The 22,544-nt window shown below is 48.3% G+C and overlaps 1 protein-coding gene across 1 annotated transcript in view; it reads right to left on the minus strand.

The window, feature by feature from the left end:
- Positions 1-22,544, minus strand: part of LOC147421071 (uncharacterized) — a 108,367-nt gene that overhangs the window by 70,649 nt on the left and 15,174 nt on the right. Inside the window, exons 5-6 of the mRNA XM_086504359.1 lie at positions 5,962-6,387; positions 4,724-4,825 (exon numbers count right to left, since the gene is read on the minus strand). Of these exons, the coding sequence (XP_086360485.1) occupies positions 4,724-4,825; positions 5,962-6,387 (528 nt within the window). The remainder of the gene's footprint in view (positions 1-4,723; positions 4,826-5,961; positions 6,388-22,544) is intronic.

A 22,544-nucleotide genomic window follows, 5' to 3' on the forward strand; every position in this document is an offset into this window, starting at 1 on the left:
GCACAGCTGGTACAAATGGTACAGGCCTCTCAGTGGAGGAGTGCACCACTCTACTGACTGAGACACTGCATGGGGCTGCATCAGTGGCATACCCACACACTCAGTCGGGCAAGAGACAACATCCCGGGAGCATGCCCCATAATAGTTGGTATGATGAGGAATGCAGAGAGATGAGAACTCAGCTTCAGAGGGATCTTCTTTTAGGAGTCATCACTTACAGACAGGCTCGGATTGCTTTCCGACGCCTTGTGCGACGGAAGAAGCGAGCTTACCTAGCTCAGATGGAACGAGACCTATATCAGATGTTCTTGAGTAAGGACTCAGGAGAGGCATGGCGACTCTTCCATGAGCACTCCCCTCCCCCAGTGATTACTTCACCTGATGTGTGGGGCCAATATGCGACATCATTATATACGGTTCCTGGACAGGAACCCCTTCCAGACCCTACCAAGCCTTGCCCCAGCTGCGAGCACTTTCTTTACACCTGAGATGGTACAAAGAGCCATCGACAAGATGAGGACCGGGAAGGCATATGATCATGACGGTCTAGTAGCGGAGCACTTTATATATGCCAGGGATATGCTGATGGAGGTTCTCGCAGTGTTGTTCAATCGTGCCATGTGTGAGGGATTACCTGAGACTTGGAGGCTGTCTAATATTGTGCCCATCTTCAAGGCTTGGGACCCCACAGAGCCTGGGAACTACCGCACTATTATGGTTGGACACACATTGGCACGGTTGTATGCATCTATTCTGGAGCAACACTTGAGTAATTGGGCAGAGGGCGAGGGTGTACGAGCAAAGGGTCAAGCCGGCTTCAGGAGGGGTTTCTCCACTCTTGATCATATTCTGACACTCAGGGCCATCATTGAGGAGGGTAGAGCACATGGGAGACGGATCTATTGTAGCTTTGTGGATTTTCGCAAAGCATTTGACATGGTACCCAGAGCTCGATTGATGCGTAGATTGCAGGAGATGGGGGTGCCCATAGAGGTGATTTGGGGGATTATGGCTTTGTACAGATCAGTGGTAGGACATGTACGCACTCCGGAAGGGGTAACTGATTTAGTTCACTCTACTATTGGAGTGAAACAGGGCTGCCCATTGTCTCCTACTCTATTTGGTATGTATGTTGATGAGGTGTCTGAGTACATTGATAGAGAGGGTGACAGGGGTGCCCAGCTGGCAGGGACGTGGATCCCATTGCTACTATATGCTGATGATATTGTGCTGATATCTGACTCACCAGAAGGTATGCAACGACATTTGGATGCACTATGCAGTTTTGCAGAGGATAGTGGACTGTGTGTAAACCTAGGTAAAACCAAGGTTATGGTGTTTAACACCACACCGCAATGGATTAGGAGATCAGTACCTACCTTCAAATATGGTCAGGAGATTGTGGAGTATACAGATGCATACACTTACCTGGGGGTAGTCTTTACTGGGCCGAGATTTTCTTTGAGAAGAGCAGCAGAGACTAGACTAACTAGAGCTGGTGTGGCTCTGGGAGGAATGGAGAGGATGTGTTCGCAGGTTCAGTTCCAGGAACCTAGGACAAAGTTATGGCTCTTTGATACTTTGGTTGCTTCTACTATGTTATATGGGGTGCAGGTTTGGGGATCTTCTATAGGCCAAGATGGCTGGAGGCATATGGAGAAGCCCCTGGTATCTATGATCTCTCGGCTGATTAGAGCCAAGGCTTCCGTACCGCATGATATCATTCGAGCGGAATTAGCTGCCTCCCCTATGGAGATTGAGGCGCTTACCAGATCAGTCTCCTTTGTTCACAGTCTGTGGGATACTACTAGAGACAGATATGCCAGGGTGGCTCTAGAGTCCTCCAGACAATTAGCTCTTAATGGGGATACATCATGCTGGTTTGCACAGATGGCATCATGGTTTCAGACACATGGTTTCACCATGGACAGGTTGCCTCCTTTTCAATACTCTCTACAGGCACCCTTGAGGTCTCTGACACGGGTAGAGATTAATAGACTTATTCGTCAGGATCTGATCCAGTTGGACACGAGGAGGACATGGATAGAGCCGTTACAGGAGTTGGACACAAAGATGGCTTTCTATAGAGAGCATCTTCTCCACCTCACGGGGGATGGGTTTGTGATTCGACCTAGTTATATGGACACGCATCTTTCTCATGGTCTGCTCTGTGCCATTGGCCAGATACGCACGTCATCACATCAACTCGAGATTGAGACTGGCAGATTCAGAGGGACACCAGCAGATAGCAGGATATGCCGCCTATGCCATCTAGAGCCAGAGACAGAAGTACATTACATATGTCATTGCACAGTGTACTATGAGATACGAGGCCGTTTTCATTGTCTATTCAGAGAAGGTTTTGGGCCTCTATCTAGGGTCATGAGTTATGAGGATCAGAGATGTCTTGGGCTATATCTACTTGAGTTACACAGGCATAGAGAAACTTTACTGAGGAGAGTTGAAGAGCGACAACCCCAGAGACAGATCACAGATTTCTTTACACTAGATATTGTACACCCAGAAGAACAGACAGAGGAGCAGCCAACAGTGGAGAGGTCTACCCGCACTACTGGCATTCTCATAGACCGAGCATTGGAGCTAGGGAGATCTAGACGACCCCGATGGGAAAGAGGAGCTACATAGTTTCGAAGGAGGCTACAGCAAAGGATTCGAGCCATACTCTTTCGTCGTCCACAGTGCAGATGAAGATGGATCCCTATGAAGATGGATCTCTACTCCCCTCCCATATTGCCTTCACATTGTACTGCTTAGTTTAGGATCCCGCAGTATTTATATTTTGTTATCCTAGTTTAATTTATTTTGTTAATCTGACTTTGTATCAGATACACCGTATTGTAACTTTCTGGTCTCATAGGTCATTTTGGCCTTTTGAAGACGTTAATATAACATTTCATTTCTCTCTCCATTTGCTTTGAAGCACTAAAAGTCCGTTCCAATCTATTCTTTTCAGTTGGCTCGTGTGCTTTCCCTTTACAGTGGTATCAAAGCTTCATACGCCTGCTCTTTTGATGAGCACCCCTATCCTCACCAGAACAGACAGGTAAGGTGCTTCTTGATTCTATAGAACATTTGCAATTCCTCCTCGACGAACTCCGCATCATACTCTCAAATCATCCTGAACAAAACCTACCAATTCTGCAAAATTTCCAATAGTTTCTGAACTACATGTTGCATTTTTTGAACTACATGTTGCCACCTCTGTTGCCCCAAGCTTTTCCTCCTCCATGACCAAAAAGTGCAAGGGCCTTCTCTCAACAACCTACAGAGTCTTCTATTCCAATCGGGAGAGTTTTTAGTAACATGGTTCAACCATCCTACTTTTACCCAATGCAACCTCCTTTGCCACTGCCATTGCCACCACCTCCCCCACCGCTACCTAGGTATAACAGTTGGAGCTCGTATGCCTACCCTTATTATCCACCTCCTTAATTTGTAAAAAATCAGCCCAAGGACTTCAAGGACGATGGATCTGTAGTAAAATTTCCTACTTTCTCTGGAGTGAAAGATCAGAAGAAAGCTTTACGGTTCCTACAACATTTCGACAATATTTATGCATTGGGGAACTACACATAGGAAAATCCAAATCTTCCGAGCTGCCACTTTTCTCAAAGACGATGCTATGTATTGGTGGAGTTCTATAGCTACCAAGCCTCATGCTCCAAGGACTTGGCAAGCTGTCAAGAATATTTTTGCCCAAAGTTACATGACCTCCTTGTTTGAAGTGCAACTTCTGGTAGGATGGGGCAATTTGAAAACGCTGGCCACAGAAACTGTGGAAGACTACAACCAAAAAAATTTAGACATCTGCCTTCCGATGTCTTTCTTCAAGCTGATAACCTTGGAGGACCAGTGACTGCCATCACCGCTATAGGAATACCATCTGTCAAAGAAAGTCTCAATAATCCAAGAATGTATGGACCATGTTGTGGTTGGCTATAAACTCATGAAAGGAAGACTCGAATTTGCAATTGATGACCAACCGGAAAATACATAGAATCCTCGACAACAACGCACAAATTCTTGAGATTCTCATGACACCTCGATTCAACCTGCTCAACCTTGCTTGGTTACCTGCCAACATTGCTTGACTATTCGCCAACGAGAAACTTTGCACACTTCTTACGTATGCGGCCACAAAGGAGATAAACCTCCGGAGCAACCTCCCACCAAGAAAGCCAGAACCTGAATGGGACAATGAAGATCCTTCTATTAGTTTTTGAAACTGCCCAATGGGTTACCTCAGCCATAGCATGAGGGAAAACTGTATGAAGAGGGGAGACTCTCCCAAAACTACATAGATCATTGTGCGGTGCATCTGGAAGAGAGTACACTCCTCCATCATTGCTCAAATTTCTCAGCTTTATTCAACAGTCTCTACCTTGTTGATTCATCCCCGACTTGTTGATTGATTGAGAATGAACTTTAGCTGTCATGTTCATGTTTCAAGAAAGGTTTAACAGACATAGACTATGCCTTGATGCCTCGTTCAGAATGCCAGACAATATAAATTGGTTTATTGCTTAGTCAAGAATTCAATTTACACACAAGGCATAAGCAAAATGATAAGTAAACATCATAGCATGGACTTTCTTTAATCAATTTATGTTGAGTATGCTTTTTCCAATACTTTAAATTGCACCCAATTGGTATAATGAATTACTCCAAAGGTGTTAACGAAATAATATCTAGTTTCTTTTACCTCACTTTCTTTGAATGCATTAAAATTACTCATTTCCGACAATTTCTTTTGCTCCCACAGCATCCTTTCATTTGAGAAGTTGCTAAGCTTTTCTTGACTTTCCTGTTTTGACAGAGAATTTTGGCCTCAAGAAGAAAACAGTTACTCACAATTTGCAAGGAACAAGAGAAACAAAAGAAACCACAAAAAGAAGCCAGATCAGTTCAGAAAACAACCAACCACTCAGCAAGCACATGACCATGCAAAACAGCCACAGAAATCTCTTTATTCTTTGAGAATATGCTATGATACAGAGAAGCATAACAACTGACTGAAAATTGGACAAGCTCTGTGCTAGGGAGTATGTAAATGACAAAAACAGCCTATTTTCATCTTCGTACCAAGCTCATTCCGTCAACACAACCCTTGTGCATCTTTGAACACTACCCAGGCATACTAAGGGGTCAAAATGGGGCAGTCCATGGTCTTTATTTTACACGTTTTAAGGCATATTTTCCAGGAGTTGCAAAAAGTCCTGCAAGATAATTGGGAGGAGAGATGTAAAGGGGAATCTAGCTTTTATTAAGCGAGTCACAATTTCAGCATCAGGGTCTTCTTTGAGGAAAAAACCTTGAAAAATAACTAATTTGATGCAAGAGGCCAAAAGGGTCACACCATGGTATTTACAACGTTAAGATGTTTTAAGAGCTCTAGACACCTCCAAGAAGTCTGTAGGAAAGACGTAAAGGGGAAGGAAACTCTTTCCTCTTGCATTATCTGAGGACCCAAGGAAACAAAAATTCTTCTAGATTGACTCATATGAGAATCTGGATTGCACTATGCAGTGCTTAGCTTGTAAACAAACCCTGCTAGATAAATGCCCAGCTCATTGGATGAGAGAGCCATAACTGTAATGTAAACTTGAGGCAGTGGCAGTTCATACAAATCCCGGTAGCTGTACTCTGTCAAAAACTGGAAAACCAGCCACTTATACCAACCAATATGCTAAACATCTTTAGCTCCATCTGACTGAAAACTAAACAATGTGCTAGATGCTATCTACAAGCAGAGTTAAGCCAGTAATATCAGATAAAACTACCGGCCTCAGACTTTGTATAGCCTGATTATAATTTATAATCAATGAATCTTATATATTCTCTAATGTGTGATAAAAAGATGCCAGTACCTAATTCTCCAATCATGTATCCAATTTAGCAGTACTTTTAAACATAAAGGGAAAATAGTGTAACAGCAGAGACCTTTAGGAGCTTTCCAAGCTTGCAATTATCCCTCTTTAGCTCAAGAATTTCTTGCTGTAAGGCTTCCAGGTCTAATTCTGCCACATTCGGATTGGTTTCTGCCAGTTCCTTTTGCACCATGTCCTTATCTTGTAGTCTATTTATTGACCTTCCGCTTTCAACGAGCATTGACATCTTGGCAGCACTGTTTTCTTGTGGGTCATTTTCAACACTATCAACAGCTTGTGGCCCATTCCCCAATGCTTTCTCATCAACTCTTTGGCACACAAGGACTGTGCTTGGCCTTTCATTTTCTGCGGGCATGATAGCATTTTTAACATGTCTCAAATTGTGTTTATTCCTCCTGTGTGGGTGTCCTTCATTGGCTTTTGCATAAGTCTTAATCATGAGGGCGTCAAATCCATCCAAAATATTCTCAGGATGGTGCTGAAAATCCAGAAAAAATGCATCGCCATATATGAGAAATATAAAACACGTCAAAAAACAAATTCCAGAACACCAAAAAACTGTAGATACTGCATTCATGTGTTGGTAAGCCATACAGCTTGTAAAAATGTTCAACAAAATAACTTAGTTAACTAACTTTGGTGTTTTCACCTCCTAGTAGTAGGAATGAACTCCACCATTTTTGTCAATGTGCCCACGATTAGACATTTTCTGTGTTGATTTGTCTCATTTTCGTTTATGTTTCTGTGTTTACACGTGCCTAGGTTGCACTTCATTCATGTGAATGAATACTTTCTGTTACAACAACAGGCACTCACCAACCATTCTTATGTGGAAGTCGTGTTAAGGGTCATTGGTGTCTGTGATTTAGTTGCCCAAGGTTTGACCTCATAGCCACCATTCCAGAACTCATATGCAGTATGAGCATGCTTCAAAAGAACCTATGCACCACCAAAGAGTTGACTACAAATTATATCTAGCTTGAACACGCTTCGCATTTTACCAGCTTACCGCTCACAAATGATAGCCATGCTGGTACTTACATTGTGCAAGGAAAAAGCATGCTTGATTTTCACTTTTCACTCACAATCATAGAGCAGACAGGATATAGATAATTTCACTATTCCACAGTCCTCACTTGTAATGAGCCTTGCTGCTAAATCCATGTGGGTGGCACAGTGTGATAATATTACATGAATATCTGGCTCATATTACCCCTCTTTACAAAATTTAGCTCGCATTCCTCTTGTTCGCAAAATTATCTTGCCTTTCCATAGCCTCAGATGCCTATCTAATCAATACCTCATCAACCTATCAATGCTCATCCAAACATCCTATCAGCACCTTGGAATGCACGAGCTCAACATTATATGCAGGTATGTTTCACTGTATGCCACATAAACTATGTCAACATCCATGTCATAGGTTTCAAGAACGATCCCTTTGTGGACATCGAGTAAGAGTGCTCTCTCAGTGAAGCGATAGTGAGGAATCTCCCTTAGCAGCATTCTTGCAAGCACTGAGTTGGGTTGAAAAGCAGCTTAGACGCAATATCTGAGGACACAAGGCAACCCCTTAAGCTACCTCACCACCTGCCTATCCACCCATTTCAAGTGAGCAAGCAGCCAATTCCCATACCTCGTGTCCTCCTTTAAAGAAACAGGTTTCTATTTATCTGCAAAAAGGTGGAACAAAAGCCAAAGCTCACAAGATTCCTTTGGGAATGGAAGGAGCCATTCTAAAAGGTGCATACTCCCATCTTTTTCTTTTGAGAGAAAAAAAGGCTCCTGTTAAAACCAACTATGTTTACTTGATGTGAAAAGATAGCTGGCCTTACAAAACTAGGCCCAATCTGATACAAACTTTGTAAAATCCACAGAGCTGAAATCCTTGAATCCAATTGGAAAGAAGTAGGCCAAAGCCCACAACACAATTAAAATGAACCTGGAAAACTGTGATGGGAGAGAGAAAGTAATATCACAAAATGAGACTTAAAAGTACATTGGCAAACTATTTACCCAAGAAAGAAAGATTTGATTAATCTCTTATAGAGGCCAAAGAGAATTGGCCTAACACGACAAAACCGTGTACAAAATATCAGTGTCATCTTGATGTTATAAGATACAACCTACAAAAAAGGTCTCAGTATGGTGGAAAGGGAAGAAGTTGGTACAAGAGAGACAGATTCCGTAATGAGCTTGACATCAATAACAAGGTCCAGCCCCGATTCTTCAACGGGAGTTTCCTAGCTCAAGACTCCGCTATGACATTATTCTTGTGTAATTGCCAAGGTATTCCCAAGAGAGCATCACACCCCTCCAAGGGCATGGTATGGAAGTCCTCCTGTCCAACATACTCTTGAATATGCAAACGGGGCTTGTTGATCAAAGGTGTCATTGCAGCCTCATGTGAGTGCCGCAAATGATGTATCCATCTGTGGCCCCATCTCCTCAGGCTTGACTTCCAACTTTGCCACCATCTTTGGTGAAATGAATTTGGCCTTGGCTCTGTTGTCGAAGAAGATCAATGCCTCTTGATCTTGTATTTTTCCCGACGCTCTGTAGCGCTCGAAAGACTTCTAAAAGATCTGACAGAAGTCCTGCATTTGTCTTTGCTTTCTTGGCCTTCCATTCCTCAATTGCTTTAGATGTCCCTGGCTTATCCGCTTCCTTGTCGCACTTTGTCGGACATTTTGCCGAGATGCAGCTCTTATTCTCCACACGTGTAACACTTTCCTTGTATTACCCATTCCCGCTTTTGCTCAACTAACAACTGTGGCTGACCATTCGAGCTTTTTCTCATTTGACAACTGTCCAGATATGTGCCTCAGTGTGCAAGTTGGCCTCCTGGCCCTCCAAAAAAAAACGTGAGTCGTCAGAAAACTCGGTGTCTAGGAGCTCCTCTCCCTAGATAGGCGGCTGCAGTCCTCGCAAACTGTGAGGTCAAGAACCTGCTCATCGCCTCAGCATAGAAAAGGAACAAGAAGGGAGCAAGAGGGCAGCCCTATCAAACTGAGAGAGTGAGTATGAAACGTTCCCCTCTTCCCCCTGCCAACAACACCTGATTGTATGCATTGTGCACGCCTGTAGAGAGCTAACACTCCTCTGATGCATAGTGACCCCAAGGAAAAGCCCCAATCAACTCAGTCATACGCCTTCTCAAAATAGAGGAGGAGTACCACAAGATCTTCTCCTCGGAGATGTGCGAAGGCAATCACCTCCCAGAAGGTAAAAATGTTGTCAAGGGTGCTGCACTCCTTGACAAAACGTATCTGTGTCTCATGTATAACTGCTCTCAAGTAGCGGCTGAATTCTAGAATCCAGAGCCTTTGCTAGAATTTTGTAGGCTGGGTTGAGAATCGTGATGGGTCGCCACTGCTGAATCTCGTCCAAGGAGCCTCCCTCCTCGGAGATAAGGTAGATCAATCCCTCGCTCATGCTGTCAGGCATCTCCCCAATGTGACGAATGTGCTGGTAAGCACTATAAAGGTCTCAACCAAGCACCTCCTGTAGCAGGCTACAGTGTCACTTTCACAGGACACTTAGTTCAGTTTGGACTTTAAAGTTGGTCTTTGTTCAGGTCAGTTCACACTAGACGGACTCGCTAGGCAGTGACATGTGGCAGGGATACGGTGGTTTAGTGGACATCGTGGCCAGGTCACCACCGCCACCCAGTGGAGATAGACTTAGGTGTTGTCATTTATGAGCCGTTGGTGGCTCTTTATGGTTGTATATATGAGTAGTAGCGGTTTGGTTAGGATTATCTTTTACGTAGTCGTCTAGAGTGAGTCTATACACAGAGCACGTCTTCACCATCCCGGCACATCTGAGCCTCGACACCCCATTGTGCCTGTGAGTCCTGGGCTGGAGCTGAGTGTGTTGCCACGCCAGAGTCTGTATCAGTTCTATGAGATAGTCGAGTCATATGTTCTGGTCTGCTGTTGTGTCTTTGTGAGCTCAGTTGATGTCTATTGTTTCCTTTCTTTGCAGTCTGTTTGAGTGAGATTGTCATGCACATTGCACTAAGGACCACCCACTGTAGAGAGCACGACACATTATCCGCACTACAAGTGCTCTCATTTTGGCGATCACGGTGGGACCTCAAATGAAGTCTCACTCTTTGTTGAGATACAAATCGTGAACCTAGTTGGTTGTTACCTAGCTTTGCCCACTTGCTTGCATTGTGTAGATAGTTTGTTGGTCTGGTCCTCTCTCACCTTGGTCCAACCAGTCCTCGTCCTCGTCCCAGGTCCTGGTCTAGTCCTTGCTAGTCCTGGTCCAATCCTCCTCGTCCTGGTTCAGCTAGGTGGTCTAGTCGCTGGTCCTGGACCAAGTGGTCTAGTCACTATCCTCACTTGCAGGTGGTCTAGTCACTATCTTCACTTGTCCTGGTCTAGACCTGTGTTGTTCAGCCCACAGAAGGGTCTTCTTGCCCAAAGCTTGGTTGGATTGGTGGTCACTACATGACACATACAAGGCGGTCAGTCGAGCGTCAAAGCGCACTACTGAGCCCTCTGAAGTACTATAACAGAAGACGACCTTTGGTACCTAGTAGAAGTCCATTAACCTCATCACCCATACCTCCACATACGACATCCCCCATTCCTTCATCCCGTTCCACATCTTCCAGATCACCTTCTCCAGTAAAGCTCTCTCCTATTCTGCTACAGCAGGCTATTGAGCAACAGGCTCAGCAAGGGGCCATGGAGGCGTTGGCTATTGTGTTGGCCAAGGTAAACATCAAGTTCCCCACCTTCAAAGAACTCTCTTCAGAAGATGCTGACGACCATGCAAGGAGGTTCGTATCTCTCTGTAGAGGTCGTGGTCTTAACAGAGAAGACGCTTATTTGGTACTCTTTCCATCCACCTTGGACGGCTTAGCAGACAAATGGTACAGCCAGTTTGCAGAGAACCATTTTGCAACTTGGACAGCCTTAAGACAACAATTCTGTGCAGCTTTTAGGCCAGGTGACTACCATAGGAGAAAGTGTTGGATGAGTTGTCCAACATGGTGCTCCAACCAGAGGAAACTTTTGCAGAGCTTATGACTAAAACCAAGTCTCTGGTTGCCAAGCTTCCCCAGCAACCCGGTGAATTCATGGTTAAGAAGTGGGTGGAGAAGGCGCTCCCCAAAACCTCTCAGCAAAAACTCCAAGAGAGCCTCCGACCTGACGCCACTTTGGAGGAATTCATCGCAGCTACTACTAGGATAGAGGGGGCTAGGAAGCTGTTCAACAACTCTCCTCACATAGAGACTCCCTCTGTGTTCTCGGAAAGTAGTCCTGCTGATCCATTGACTTCTTTGCGCAGAGAACTTGAAGCCCTAAAACTACAACGCGCTCTCCAAGAAGAGAAATCAATCTCTCTTAGACAAGAGAAACCATCACATCTTGAGGCTTTGGATCAAATCAAGAGAGAGCTAGAAGAGCATCGGTCTCAGCAGGAGACTAAAGCTATGGTATGATGCAGATCTTGTCGCTCTCCAGGACATCCTCCACAGGACTGTCCCCTTCGGGCTTATTGCCACTTCTGCGAAAAATCTGGGCACGAAGACAAGGATTGTTACTATATCAAAGGATTGCGGAAAATACAACAAAGTCTAGGTCCTTCTCTCCAACAAGGACTAGCACCTGCATCCAGCATGGTCTCACCCTATGGCCATCAAAACCCGTTGCCACCTCTGCTGACAACACCTCCTATGCAGCAAGGTATGCACAACAACTTTGCATCCCCCAACTTTTATCATGCTAGTACTCCTTCGGTTCCCCAAAGCTTCTACACCTCAGCCTCCAACTCCATGCAGCAACAAGAGCAGTGACCACCTCGTCCCCCGTTTCGTCCGTCTAATCGGCCAATCCTATGCTACAGATGCGGTGAATATGGGCATTACCAAAGTAAGTGTCCTTCACCTAAAGGGTCTCCTCCTTGCAGAAATTGTCTGGAGTCTAAGGACCACTACAGTAAGGATTGTCCCAAGCAAAGGGCATCCTCATCTTCAGGCCCGACTCAAAACCAACAAGAGTTCACATTCCCAAAGATCAATCTAATCAAAGTGAACACCACCCCTCAGCCAGCACCTGCTACTCATACAGTTCGGCCACAAGTAGTGGCAGAGCCCGCAGGCGTGCTCACTCGGGCACAAAGAGCAGCCCTGGGCTTAAGCTTGCCAACAGGACCATCTCGTCCTTCACTTCCGCAACCTGATCAAACTGTCGAGCCCTTAAGTGGTGAAAAGAATAGGCCAATCTCTATGCTTTCGGACATTGATGGAGCCTTCCTGGTAGCAGTGGCTCACTTGCAACGGGTCAAAGTTTCCAAGGAGGCCTAGATTGTAGGAGCTAAGCCCACAGCGGAAGCAATCTTCAAGAACACCTTTCAACAAGTGTCCCTTTACGAGATGCTCCGGCTAGATGCAACCCTCAGAAGTGACACCCTCTCAGTAATTGAGTCTTTGTACCCTGGTACAGGGCCTAGTGGCGGGTACCTACCTGTGCAACCATTGGAGTCCTACATGATTTCATATCCAGTTGTTCCCCTCACCGACTACAAAAGTCCTCGTCTCACTGTATCTATTCTTGGGCATCAATTCTCGGGCGTCATAGTGGATGGTGGATCTGGGATCAATCTAATGCCAGAATTTACTATGTCGACCTTAGATCTGCAGCCTACCCGCCCTGCTCCATTCGCTGTTACATTGGCAGACCAGAGGACAGTCTACCCTGTGGGCATAGTAGAGAAGGTGCCTCTGAGGGTACAAGACTTCACATTTAGCTTGGATTTTGTGGTGGTCAGTCTTCCTCAGGTGGAGGGAGGATTTCCTTTGCTGATTGGTAGACCATGGTTGCGGCATACTAAGGCACTTCATGATTGGGGAAACGACGCCATGTTGATACATACTCCTGGCTCCCCCATGCAACCAATTCGGCTAGATGGAGGGATGGATTCAATGGCTCATCACAGCTCATTGTCAGTACAGTCCAACCTTGACCCTGAGCAGCCCATCCCACCTGACGGGTCTGACGAAGACTTGCTGCAATGGTTGGAAGCTACCACCTCGATGCCATGCTATGTGGTCTCTATTCAAAACTCACATGTGCCCGTAACACCCTCTCTCCCAGCTCCTCAGGCGGACACCAATGTCCCAAGTCCTACAGCAGACAGTAGTCCTGCAGCAGACAGTGGACCAGTTGAAGAAGTGTGTCAGCCCCTAATTCTCATGATTCAACTGATCCTCTGATGGAAGCCGTCGGCCTCGGGGAACCTATAACACATCACCGAAGGTGGAAGAAATCTCCTCTGCAGGAGCTCACCAAAGATTTCCCCCTTCCTCTAACATCTCCCAGGTCGGACGCCCCGCCCCTTCAAAAGCACTCTGTGATGTCTGTGTCTGAAGATTTACCGTTCGAGGAGCTTCCACCAGGATGGTTACAAGAAGAGTATGCGGAGTTTCCAATCGATCAAACACCAGCACATGATATCTCGAAGCTCCAAGAGGCAGCTCACTTTTCATCTTCGGAAGCACCCTCTCCAGCTACACCTCCCGACCCGGTCAAAGAAGTCAACCTGGGAGATCCTGACAACCCTCAGCACGTACTCTTAGCAGCTTGGTTATGGGAGCATCCCGCGTTACTCAATCAGGTAGTTTCTTTTATACACTCTTTTAAAGATGTTTTTGCCTGGTCCTACAAGGATTTGGAGGGGATCTCACCAGAATTGGTTGTCCACACTATACCTCTGGTTGAAGGGGCTAAGCCTGTAAGAGGCCGAGCTTACAAGCTCAACCCCGAAGTATGCTGAGGCGGTCAAGTCAGAGCTAGAAAAAATGCAAGAGGCGGGGATCATTTTACCTGTGGAGCACTTTGAGTGGTTATCACCCATGGTGATAGCTCCTAAGAACCAGTCCAGTACGTACTCTTAGCAGCTTGGTAATGGGAGCATCCCGCGTTACTCAATCAGGTAGTTTCTTTTATACACTCTTTTAAAGATGTTTTTGCCTGGTCCTACAAGGATTTGGAGGGAATCTCACCAGAATTGGTTGTCCACACTATACCTCTGGTTGAAGGGGCTAAGCCTGTAAGAGGCCGAGCTTACAAGCTCAACCCCGAGGTATGCTGAGGCTGTCAAGTCAGAGCTAGAAAAAATGCAAGAGGCGGGGATCATTTTACCTGTGGAGCACTCTGAGTGGTTATCACCCATGGTGATAGCTCCTAAGAACCAGTCCAGTAAAATCCGTGTCTGTGTAGATTACCACGCTCTGAATAAGATAACCATCCCAGATGGTTTCCCGACACCTTTCACTGAGCGTGTGCTTGAAGATGTAGCAGGGCATGTATTGTACAGTTTCATGGATGGCTTTAGTGGATACAATCAGTTGGGCATCCATCCAGGTGATCAACTGAAAACGGCCTTTGTGACTCCCTGGGGTATTTTTATATACACTAGAATGTCTTTTGGGTTGAAAAACGCTCCACCTTCTTTCAATCGGGCGGTATATCTCATCTTTTGTCCTCTGCTTACGGATCATCTTCGCATCTTCATGGACGATTTTTCGACCTTCTCAGGTGCTCAATGTTCAACCCCAGTGGAAAATCTAAAGGAACACCTCGCTCAGCTCTCTGCTGTCTTCCTTAGGTGCAGAGAGGCACGCCTAAAGGTAAATCCTAACAAATGTCATTTTTTGGTCATTGAGGGCACACTTCTAGGCCATGTGGTGTCTGCTAAAGGTTTAGCGCCTGACCGAGAGAAAATCGTGGCAATCTTAAAGTTACCACCTCCCAGCAGCCCAAAAGGGGTGCAGAGCTTTGTAGGCCATACAGGCTATCATCGCCGGTTTATACGCATATATGCACAAGTGGCTCAACCCCTAACCCGCCTAACCAGTGCTACTGCAGAGGCTGAAGCTTTTGCATACCTCAAAAAACGCCTCACTGAAGCACCTATCCTAGTGGCTCCAAATTGTTCTCTCCCTTTTCATGTGCATACTGATGCCAGTCAACTGGCTGTGGAGGCTGTGCTGACTCAGCCTAGCAAGGAGTACAACCTGGATCACCCTGTTCACTAGCAAGTCGTCTACTCACAAAGGCAGAGCGCAACTATAGCACCACAGAAAGGGAAGGTTTGGCTATTGTGTATGCTTTGCAAAAATTTTGGCATTATTTATTAGGGGTCCACTTCACAGTTATAACTTATCACCATGCCCTGCGCTATCTGCTCAACAAGCCGCACGTTGAAGGTCGAGTATGGCGATGGCTACTCTTATTCCAAGAATTTGATTTCGAAGTGGTACTCAGGCCCGGCAAACATCATGTCCTTGCCGACCACCTCTCTCACATTCACACGGATGAAGAAGCAGCGGAGGTTGCTACGACTTCCCAGATAGCAGTCTCTTTAAGGTGGATACCACTCCAGAATGGTACGGCGATGTTTTGCATCTGCTTTCTACTGGCGTGTACCCAAAGAACGCTTCTCCACTGCAGGACGACTGTTGTTGAAGTCTAGGCCATTCACTCAGTCAGGATAGGATGGTGTTCTGAGGCGGTGTGTCTTCCCTCATGAAGTCGAGTATATTTTGGAGGATGCCCACAGTGGTCCCACTGGTGGCCATTACCCTGGTCATATTACTACCCAGAAGATTATCTAGTGTGGCTTATGTTGGCCCTATGTTTTTCGGGATGCAATTGCCTATGTAAAAGTATGTGATGTGTGTCAGCGCTGTGGCCCTAAACCAAGCAAGCAGTCAAACCGTCCTCTGCAGGTCTCTATGGCATGGCAACCCTTTGAGAGATGGGGCATTGATTTTGTAGGTCCAATTACTCCCTCCGCCCAACCAGGTAATCCGAAGTATCTCCTAGTGGCTACAGATTATGCAACAAAGTGGGCAGAAGTACTGGCAACAACGGATTGCACTGGCACTACGGTAGCCAAGTTTCTCTACGAAAATATTTTGTGCAGGTTTGGATGTTCCTTGGAAATCACCAGTGATAGGGGTAGTCACTTTGTGAATGAAACGATTTCAACCTTGCTTGCCAACTACAAGATTTTTCACCGAAATCTTGTTCCTATTACCCTAGAGCAAACGGGCAGGCTGAGAGCACTAATAAGGTTCTGATAGCACTTCTGTGGAAAGCATGTCATCTTCATCCTTCGACTTGGGCTCAAGCTATCCACGGCACCCTTTGGGCATACCGAACTTCTTTCAAAGCCACAACCAATCACACCCCATTTCAATTAGCTTTCAGTCTGGAAGCAATAGCATCCTTCGAATTCAACTCAGGTTCTCCGCGAGTCGGTACTCTGCGTGCCAATGGAGATTTGGGGTCGGCACCTGTCTCTCGTCTTTTCCTTCTGGATAAAAGCCGAAGTTTGGCTTCTCTTGCAAGCAGAGCAGCTTCGTCGCAAAGCCTGGCATGATCGCCATCTCAGAAAGCCGCAAATAACGCAAGGAGCACTTGTGCTACTTTATCAAGCTAAGTATCTGAAAAAAGCAAAGAAGTTGGTCCCAGCATGGCAAGGACCATATAAGGTGATGGAGCTTCTACCCAAGGGGCTGTACAATTAGCCACCCTTGAAGGAGTTCCGCTGCCTTTAGGCAATGGATCTAGGATCAAATGCTATCAAGCTTAAGCTGACAATCAACGGTCTAAAATCAAGTGTAATCTTCGCCGACTCCTGAACCTTTAAATATCTTCTGGATCACTATCTTTGACATCCCTCTTTCTGTTGTTTGTTTTTCATCCTATCTCATACACCCTCTCCTTATACAGCTCTCCTTCTGCTGACTCTATTGCGTTCAATGGGCTTGATTCTAGAATTGGAAAAACCCTCTTCTTCACTCTCTATCTGTATCCTATGTAACCCCTCTTCTGCTCTGTAAGAATGATTCTAGTCTTGGGCTTAACCTACCCACTACCTCAACCCGACTCATGCCTTTTTACAAAGTACAAAATTCTGTTGATCTATAGCATCTCAAGTGACACTAAGTTCCTTTTGCTATGCATATAAGCCTTACTGTTCTTGAATTGGGTATTTATGAAGGTACCATGTTCACTAGCAATTTTACTTCGCGTTTTTATCTACCACGGATTCTTTCAGAGGGGTTAGATGATTTCCGCATTCCATGAATCTTCCTTGCTCTTGCTTTGCTAGTCCCTTTGCCTGTTTGGTGCTTCTGATGTCCTCTCACTCACTCACTTTGCTTCTGATTGCCTCGAAAAAATCCATGTGACCTCGCCTTGAAGCATCCCTTCGCCTTGCTGCCCTGACCCTCGCCACCAACCCTCGCCCTCGCCCCTCGCCCTTGCCCTCTCCTCTCACCCCTCGCCCTTACCCTCTCCTCTCGCCCTCTCCCCTCTCCCCTCGCCCCTCGCCCTTGCCCCTCCCCTCGCCCTCGCCTCTCGCCTTCCCCCTATCTCCTCGCCCTCGCCCTCGCCCCTCCCCTCGCCCTCGCCCTCTCCCCTCGCCCTCGCCTCTCGACCTCCCCTCCCCCTCTCTGCTCGCGCTCGCCCTCGCCCTCGCCCCTCGCCCTCTTCCCCCCCATCGCCCTCGCCCTCCGGGCCTGGCCATCTCGCCTCGCCTTTCCCCGCTGCCCTCGCCCGTGGCTTCTACCGCCTACACGTAAGCCAAATAACACGCTAAAGCATACTTAAAATGCTTTAATTTTTCCCTACAGAAAGCACTGCCCAACGAAAAGAAAAAAGAAAAACCAGATAACGTCTATAAAATCAAGCGCTGGTTCTCCCTTCAGTCAGCTTCCATCGCCAACATCTTTGGCCATCGCCAGGCGTTCCTCCTCCATCTCCAGGCGTTCCTCTCTCTCTCCGGTGTTCCTATCTCTCCGTGCTCCTTGATGACGGCAGCTTGATCTCGACCTTGCTCTTGCTACAGTGAGGACTTAAGAATACAGGTTTTTAAGAATTCATTAGTTGCAGATTCTCGGGTATATTTTATCAAGATGGTTCGTACTAGGAATCGAGAGCAGCACCTACAGTCCGAGGAAGAGTCCTCTGCCTCCTCTGGGGATACATCTGACAATAAATCATACTATACTCCTAGTTCAGAGCAACTTTCAGGAGAATCTTCTGAGGAAGATTCACCCCAATCAGTCACTGCTGGCAAGGTCACCACTCTCCAGGTGCCTCGCCCTTTTGGTGCAATCTCGAAGGTACCCTTACTAATGATCTATCATTTACAGGCGCCAAACCCGGCACTCAAAGATGTGTTCTCTCAGCAGCAAATGATACACTTGGGTCTCCAAAATTTGGTTCAGGCCGATTTGTCCTGCACAATCTCCAGTGCCAAGCTAAGTGCCCTCTTGCTTACTTTTCCAAAGCTAAATGGAATTACACTTACAGTGGAGGATATTGGATAGGCTATGGGAATATTGAATGTGCTGGCACTTTTGCCCGCCACCAAAACCTTCTCGAATCTCTCCCCAGAAGACACTGCAAATGCATGCCAAGAACTGTTGCTGCACTCACATGCAGACTATCACAGGAGTCAGCAGCTGTATTCAATTTTACAATATTATTTTTTACTGCGCGCACCGGAAAGAGCAGTAGTTCCATCTTCTCCAAGTTCTCCAGGAATATGCGATGCTTTTTTTTGTCTCTACCACTGTCTACCGTATCCGTTTCACCATCTGCTATTTAGAGCGCTATAGGACAGGGCAAAGCAATTTCGGACTCAACGTAAAGGGAAAGCGGAGAGGTTCAATTGCTATGCAGCCCCTATTATGTATTGGGTAGTGCAAATTATGCAGCAAACAACTAAAAGAGAACCTGCGAGGGTCGCTGCTGCTCCTGCGCGTTCCCCTCCCCCCCCCCGGCTGCTCTTGCTTCCCCGCGCCATAGCCCCCCCTTCGCCCTCGCCCTCGCCCTCGCGCTGCCCCTGTTGCGCGCTGCCTCTGCCTGCGCGCTATCTGTCCACGCGCGCTGCTGAGCTTACACCCAGCCTGCGCGTAGCCCATCCAGAGTGCAGCCCCGCCCGCTGCCCCCCCTTTTGTTCGCTGCCCGCTGCCTCGCCGCTCCAGCCCCTTATCCCCACGCCCCCGCCCCCCCCCCCCCCCCCCCCCCCCCCCCCCCCTCCTCCGAAGGCCTCGTTTGAATTGCCTGGCAGTGGATTCTCAGTTGGTTTCTCCTTGCCGAGCTCTCAAGCGTTGGCCTTCTCGTCCGCCCTTCTCCTTCAGAGCAGCAGACACTAATGGAGGCTCATGCTCCACCTCAGAGAGACTCCTCCGAAGCCCCCTCGCCCGACACCGCTGAGCCCACCATTCGACTTGCTCTCTCACCGACAGAGCAAGCGAGCCTAGCCGATGAGGTAGAGCGTCTGCAGGCGACCTCGGTCATCTGCAAGATTCTCGGCACCCGACCCAGCAAAGGAGAGCTGCGTGACCTTCTCCAGGCCCGCCTTCTCACAGAGGTGGGCAAGATTTTGGATGTCCAGATCCTCGGACGGGGGTACTACCAGATTGAGTTCGAGACTTCCGAGATGGCCTCCAAGGTCATAGCTATGAGTCCACTGGCTATCCGAGCATCACGCGTCCACTTTCGACAGTGGCGACACGGTTTTGACCCGACTTCGGATGTGCTCGTAGAGGAGGCAGACATCCCCATCTCAGTCTGCTTTCCGGGTTTACGGAGGGAGTACCTTCCACTGCTCTCCAGGATTGGCTCCGCCATCGGGACTGTTCTGGAGACACCTCGTACGGCAGCATCAGTAGCTGCCAAGGCGGCCGGCATCCCTCCAGTTCGAGTTTTGGTCAGAGATACCCACACGCTCCCGAAGGTCATCCTTTTGCCTTGGGTGAGTGGGGGTTGGTTTAGGCAGAGTGTGGAGTACTCGGGTCTCCCGAACCGGTGCTTCATTTGCAGACAGATGGGCCACCTAGCGAAGGCCTGTCCACGGAGGAGACCACGACCTGCACCTCAGCCTCAGCCCCAGCCTGCCAAGGCTGGGCCGCAACCTCAGCTAGCGACACAGCGCACAGATTCTGAGCCACCCTCCGAGCCTGGGGCTCCAGTGGAAGAGGGGTGGCAGCAGGCCCGTGGCCGTCGACGCCAGGGGCCACAGCGACAGCCTGGCACTCAGAGTGGCCCTCAGGTGCCTACTCAGCAGCAGTGGGTTCCCACGGGGAACCGCTTTGGTCCTCTTGAGCAGGAGGAGCATCCTACGCCAACCTTCTCTTCCGTTTCACCCTCGCCAGCCCCTCCACCTTCAGATTTCCCCTCATCCCCTCCCCCGCCCTTTGCTCCCGCCCACTCCCCACCTCGCCCCCCTGTCTCTGTCGTCCCGCCCCGCTTCTCTTCTCCTCCGCCCCCCCCAGCTCCTTCTCCCCCTCCTCCTGCTTCAGTACCACTGTCGACTCAGGAGACTGGTCCCTCGCCGGCGGCTAGGAGATCTCTTGGCAGCGCTTTTGCCACGAGTCGCCTAGCGAGAGAGGGTCAGCCCTTCTTGCGGCCCCCTTTGCAGATTCAGACATCTTCCCTTGCAGCTATCCCTCGTGGTCTGACGAGCATTGACCTCCGACGCCGCTGGGACTTCTTCGATTACGGATTCACTCGCTTTCTCGGCGATTCCGCAGCAGACCACGAGGCAACCTGCTTCAGGGTCCACGCTCTGTTCCTCGCCGCTAGGGGGACAGAGGCCTTGGACTCAGCAGTTGGTTTCTCCTTTCCTCTCTGCGGTAGGACCGAGACAGAGTGGTCCTCGACTCAGTGGTGGGATAGTTGCATACACAGGTTCTCGAGTTCTCTCACCACATGGGAGAACTTGGAGTTACAGATTTGCTGCAGACTTTGTGGCCACTGGCCAAGTTTGCGGTGACACCCCCAGACTCAGCAGGATGTAGGCACATTGTGGTGTACTTTTTTGCTGATACACAGTGTTTGCCTTGCTATGTATACATACATGAGGACTCCTGGACAGAGGAGGTTGCTTTACGCTCGGCTCGCTCTACTTGGGCTTGGGCCAGGCACTCACTACAGGCTCGCCTATCTAGAGGACGCTCGGATGCGGATTACTCCCCATCCAAGCCTGCCTCGAAGATAGCCCGTCTTGCTGCTGCTGCTGCATCTATTCTCTATCGCTCCCCATGAGGATCGTCTCATGGAATGTGCAGGGATTAGGTGGGCCCCAGTTTCAGCGACAGCGGGGCCGATTGCGGCAGGAGCTTCAGCGTTGCCTTGTGGGAGGAGAGATTGATCTCCTTATGCTTCAGGAGCACCATTTGTCTGAGAGCCGCATCCGGCGCTGTGGTCAGATTTTGCGTGGACGTTATGATACCTTTTGGTCAGCTGCTTTTGGACCTGGAGGCATCCAGGGTGGGGTATGTATGACTATTGCGGACTCATTGCAGCAGGCCATTGTGGGCAGAGGGATTATTGTGCCAGGCAAGGCTCAGTGGATTACTTTGCAGGTTTAGGGTGGCCTTGTGGGCTTCCTGAACATCTATGCGCCCAATGTGGCGAGTGCTCGTGCAGAGTTTTGGTCACAGATTGTTGAGTCTTTGCCACAGGTTGACCATTGGTGTGTAGGAGGGGACTTCAACATGTTGGAGGACCCTTCTGACAGGATCGGAGGCAGCCATGCTACTGTGCATGGAGTCGAGTTAGCAGCTTGGGAGAGGTTGTGTATGACCTTGAGGGTCTCGGATACATGGCAGCATTCTGGCTTTGTGAGGCCTCCAGAGAGTCTTGCCTTCTCTAGATCAGACCGCAGAGTGGGAGGAGTGAATCTATCACGGATAGATCGCTTCTACACTAGTGACCACTTCAGTGACTTGGGGGGATCAGTGGGCATCGGGCAGGGACATCCTTCTCGGACCATGCACCAGTGATCCTCACAGTGGCAGACAGGCAGAGGAGTGGGAGCATGATGCTTCGCATCCCAGAGCGGGTCTTGTTGGACACAGCACTCAGAGAGAGGGTAGAGGCTCTTTGGACAGAGGGCATGGAAAGCCAGGCTCTACCGGCAGACAGAGTGGCCTTAGGCCTAGCTGAGCTTAGCCACTTTTTTCTCCAGGAGTCTTTGGCTCGACGGGCCGCAGCGAGAGAGGAAGAGCAGCGTCTCAGACGAGGCATTGCTTCACTACAGAGGATGCAGGAGTAGCATCCAGACAGTCCATGGTTGGAGGAGCAGTTACAGCAGGCTCGACAGGAGCTTGCTTGCACAGAGGAGAGGCGCCATGAGTTTGCCTTTCACCGACAGGCATCTCAGTGGACTCAGGTAGGTGACAGAGTGACAGGTGCCTTTTTTGAGACAGTAGGACCTCGGCACTCGCATGCCAAGGTCACTCAGCTGAGGAGACCCGATGGGTCAGTTGCTTGTGAGCCTGAGGATATGCGTGCAGTTGCTACTGACTTTTACCGTGAGCTACTGACGGCTGAGCCCCAGTCAGAGAGACAGGATGCATGCAGGGAGCAGGTTTGGGCGCAGATGCCTTGTCTTGTGACTGAGGAGATGCGCCAGAGGCTGGAGATACCTCTTCAGCTTGAGGATCTGCACACGGCTCTTAGGGCCCTTCCTCGTGGTAGTTGTCCAGGTGAGGATGGGCTGACTCCCAGCTTCTTCTTGGACTACTGGGACTTGCTTGGCCCAGATCTTTGTAGTGCCTTTCAGTACATTTTGCACACAGGAGTGATG

Source organism: Adiantum capillus-veneris, chromosome 28 (assembly GCF_014529385.1).
Source record: "Adiantum capillus-veneris isolate H3 chromosome 28, ASM1452938v2, whole genome shotgun sequence".
NCBI classification, from domain to species: Eukaryota; Viridiplantae; Streptophyta; class Polypodiopsida; order Polypodiales; family Pteridaceae; genus Adiantum; species Adiantum capillus-veneris.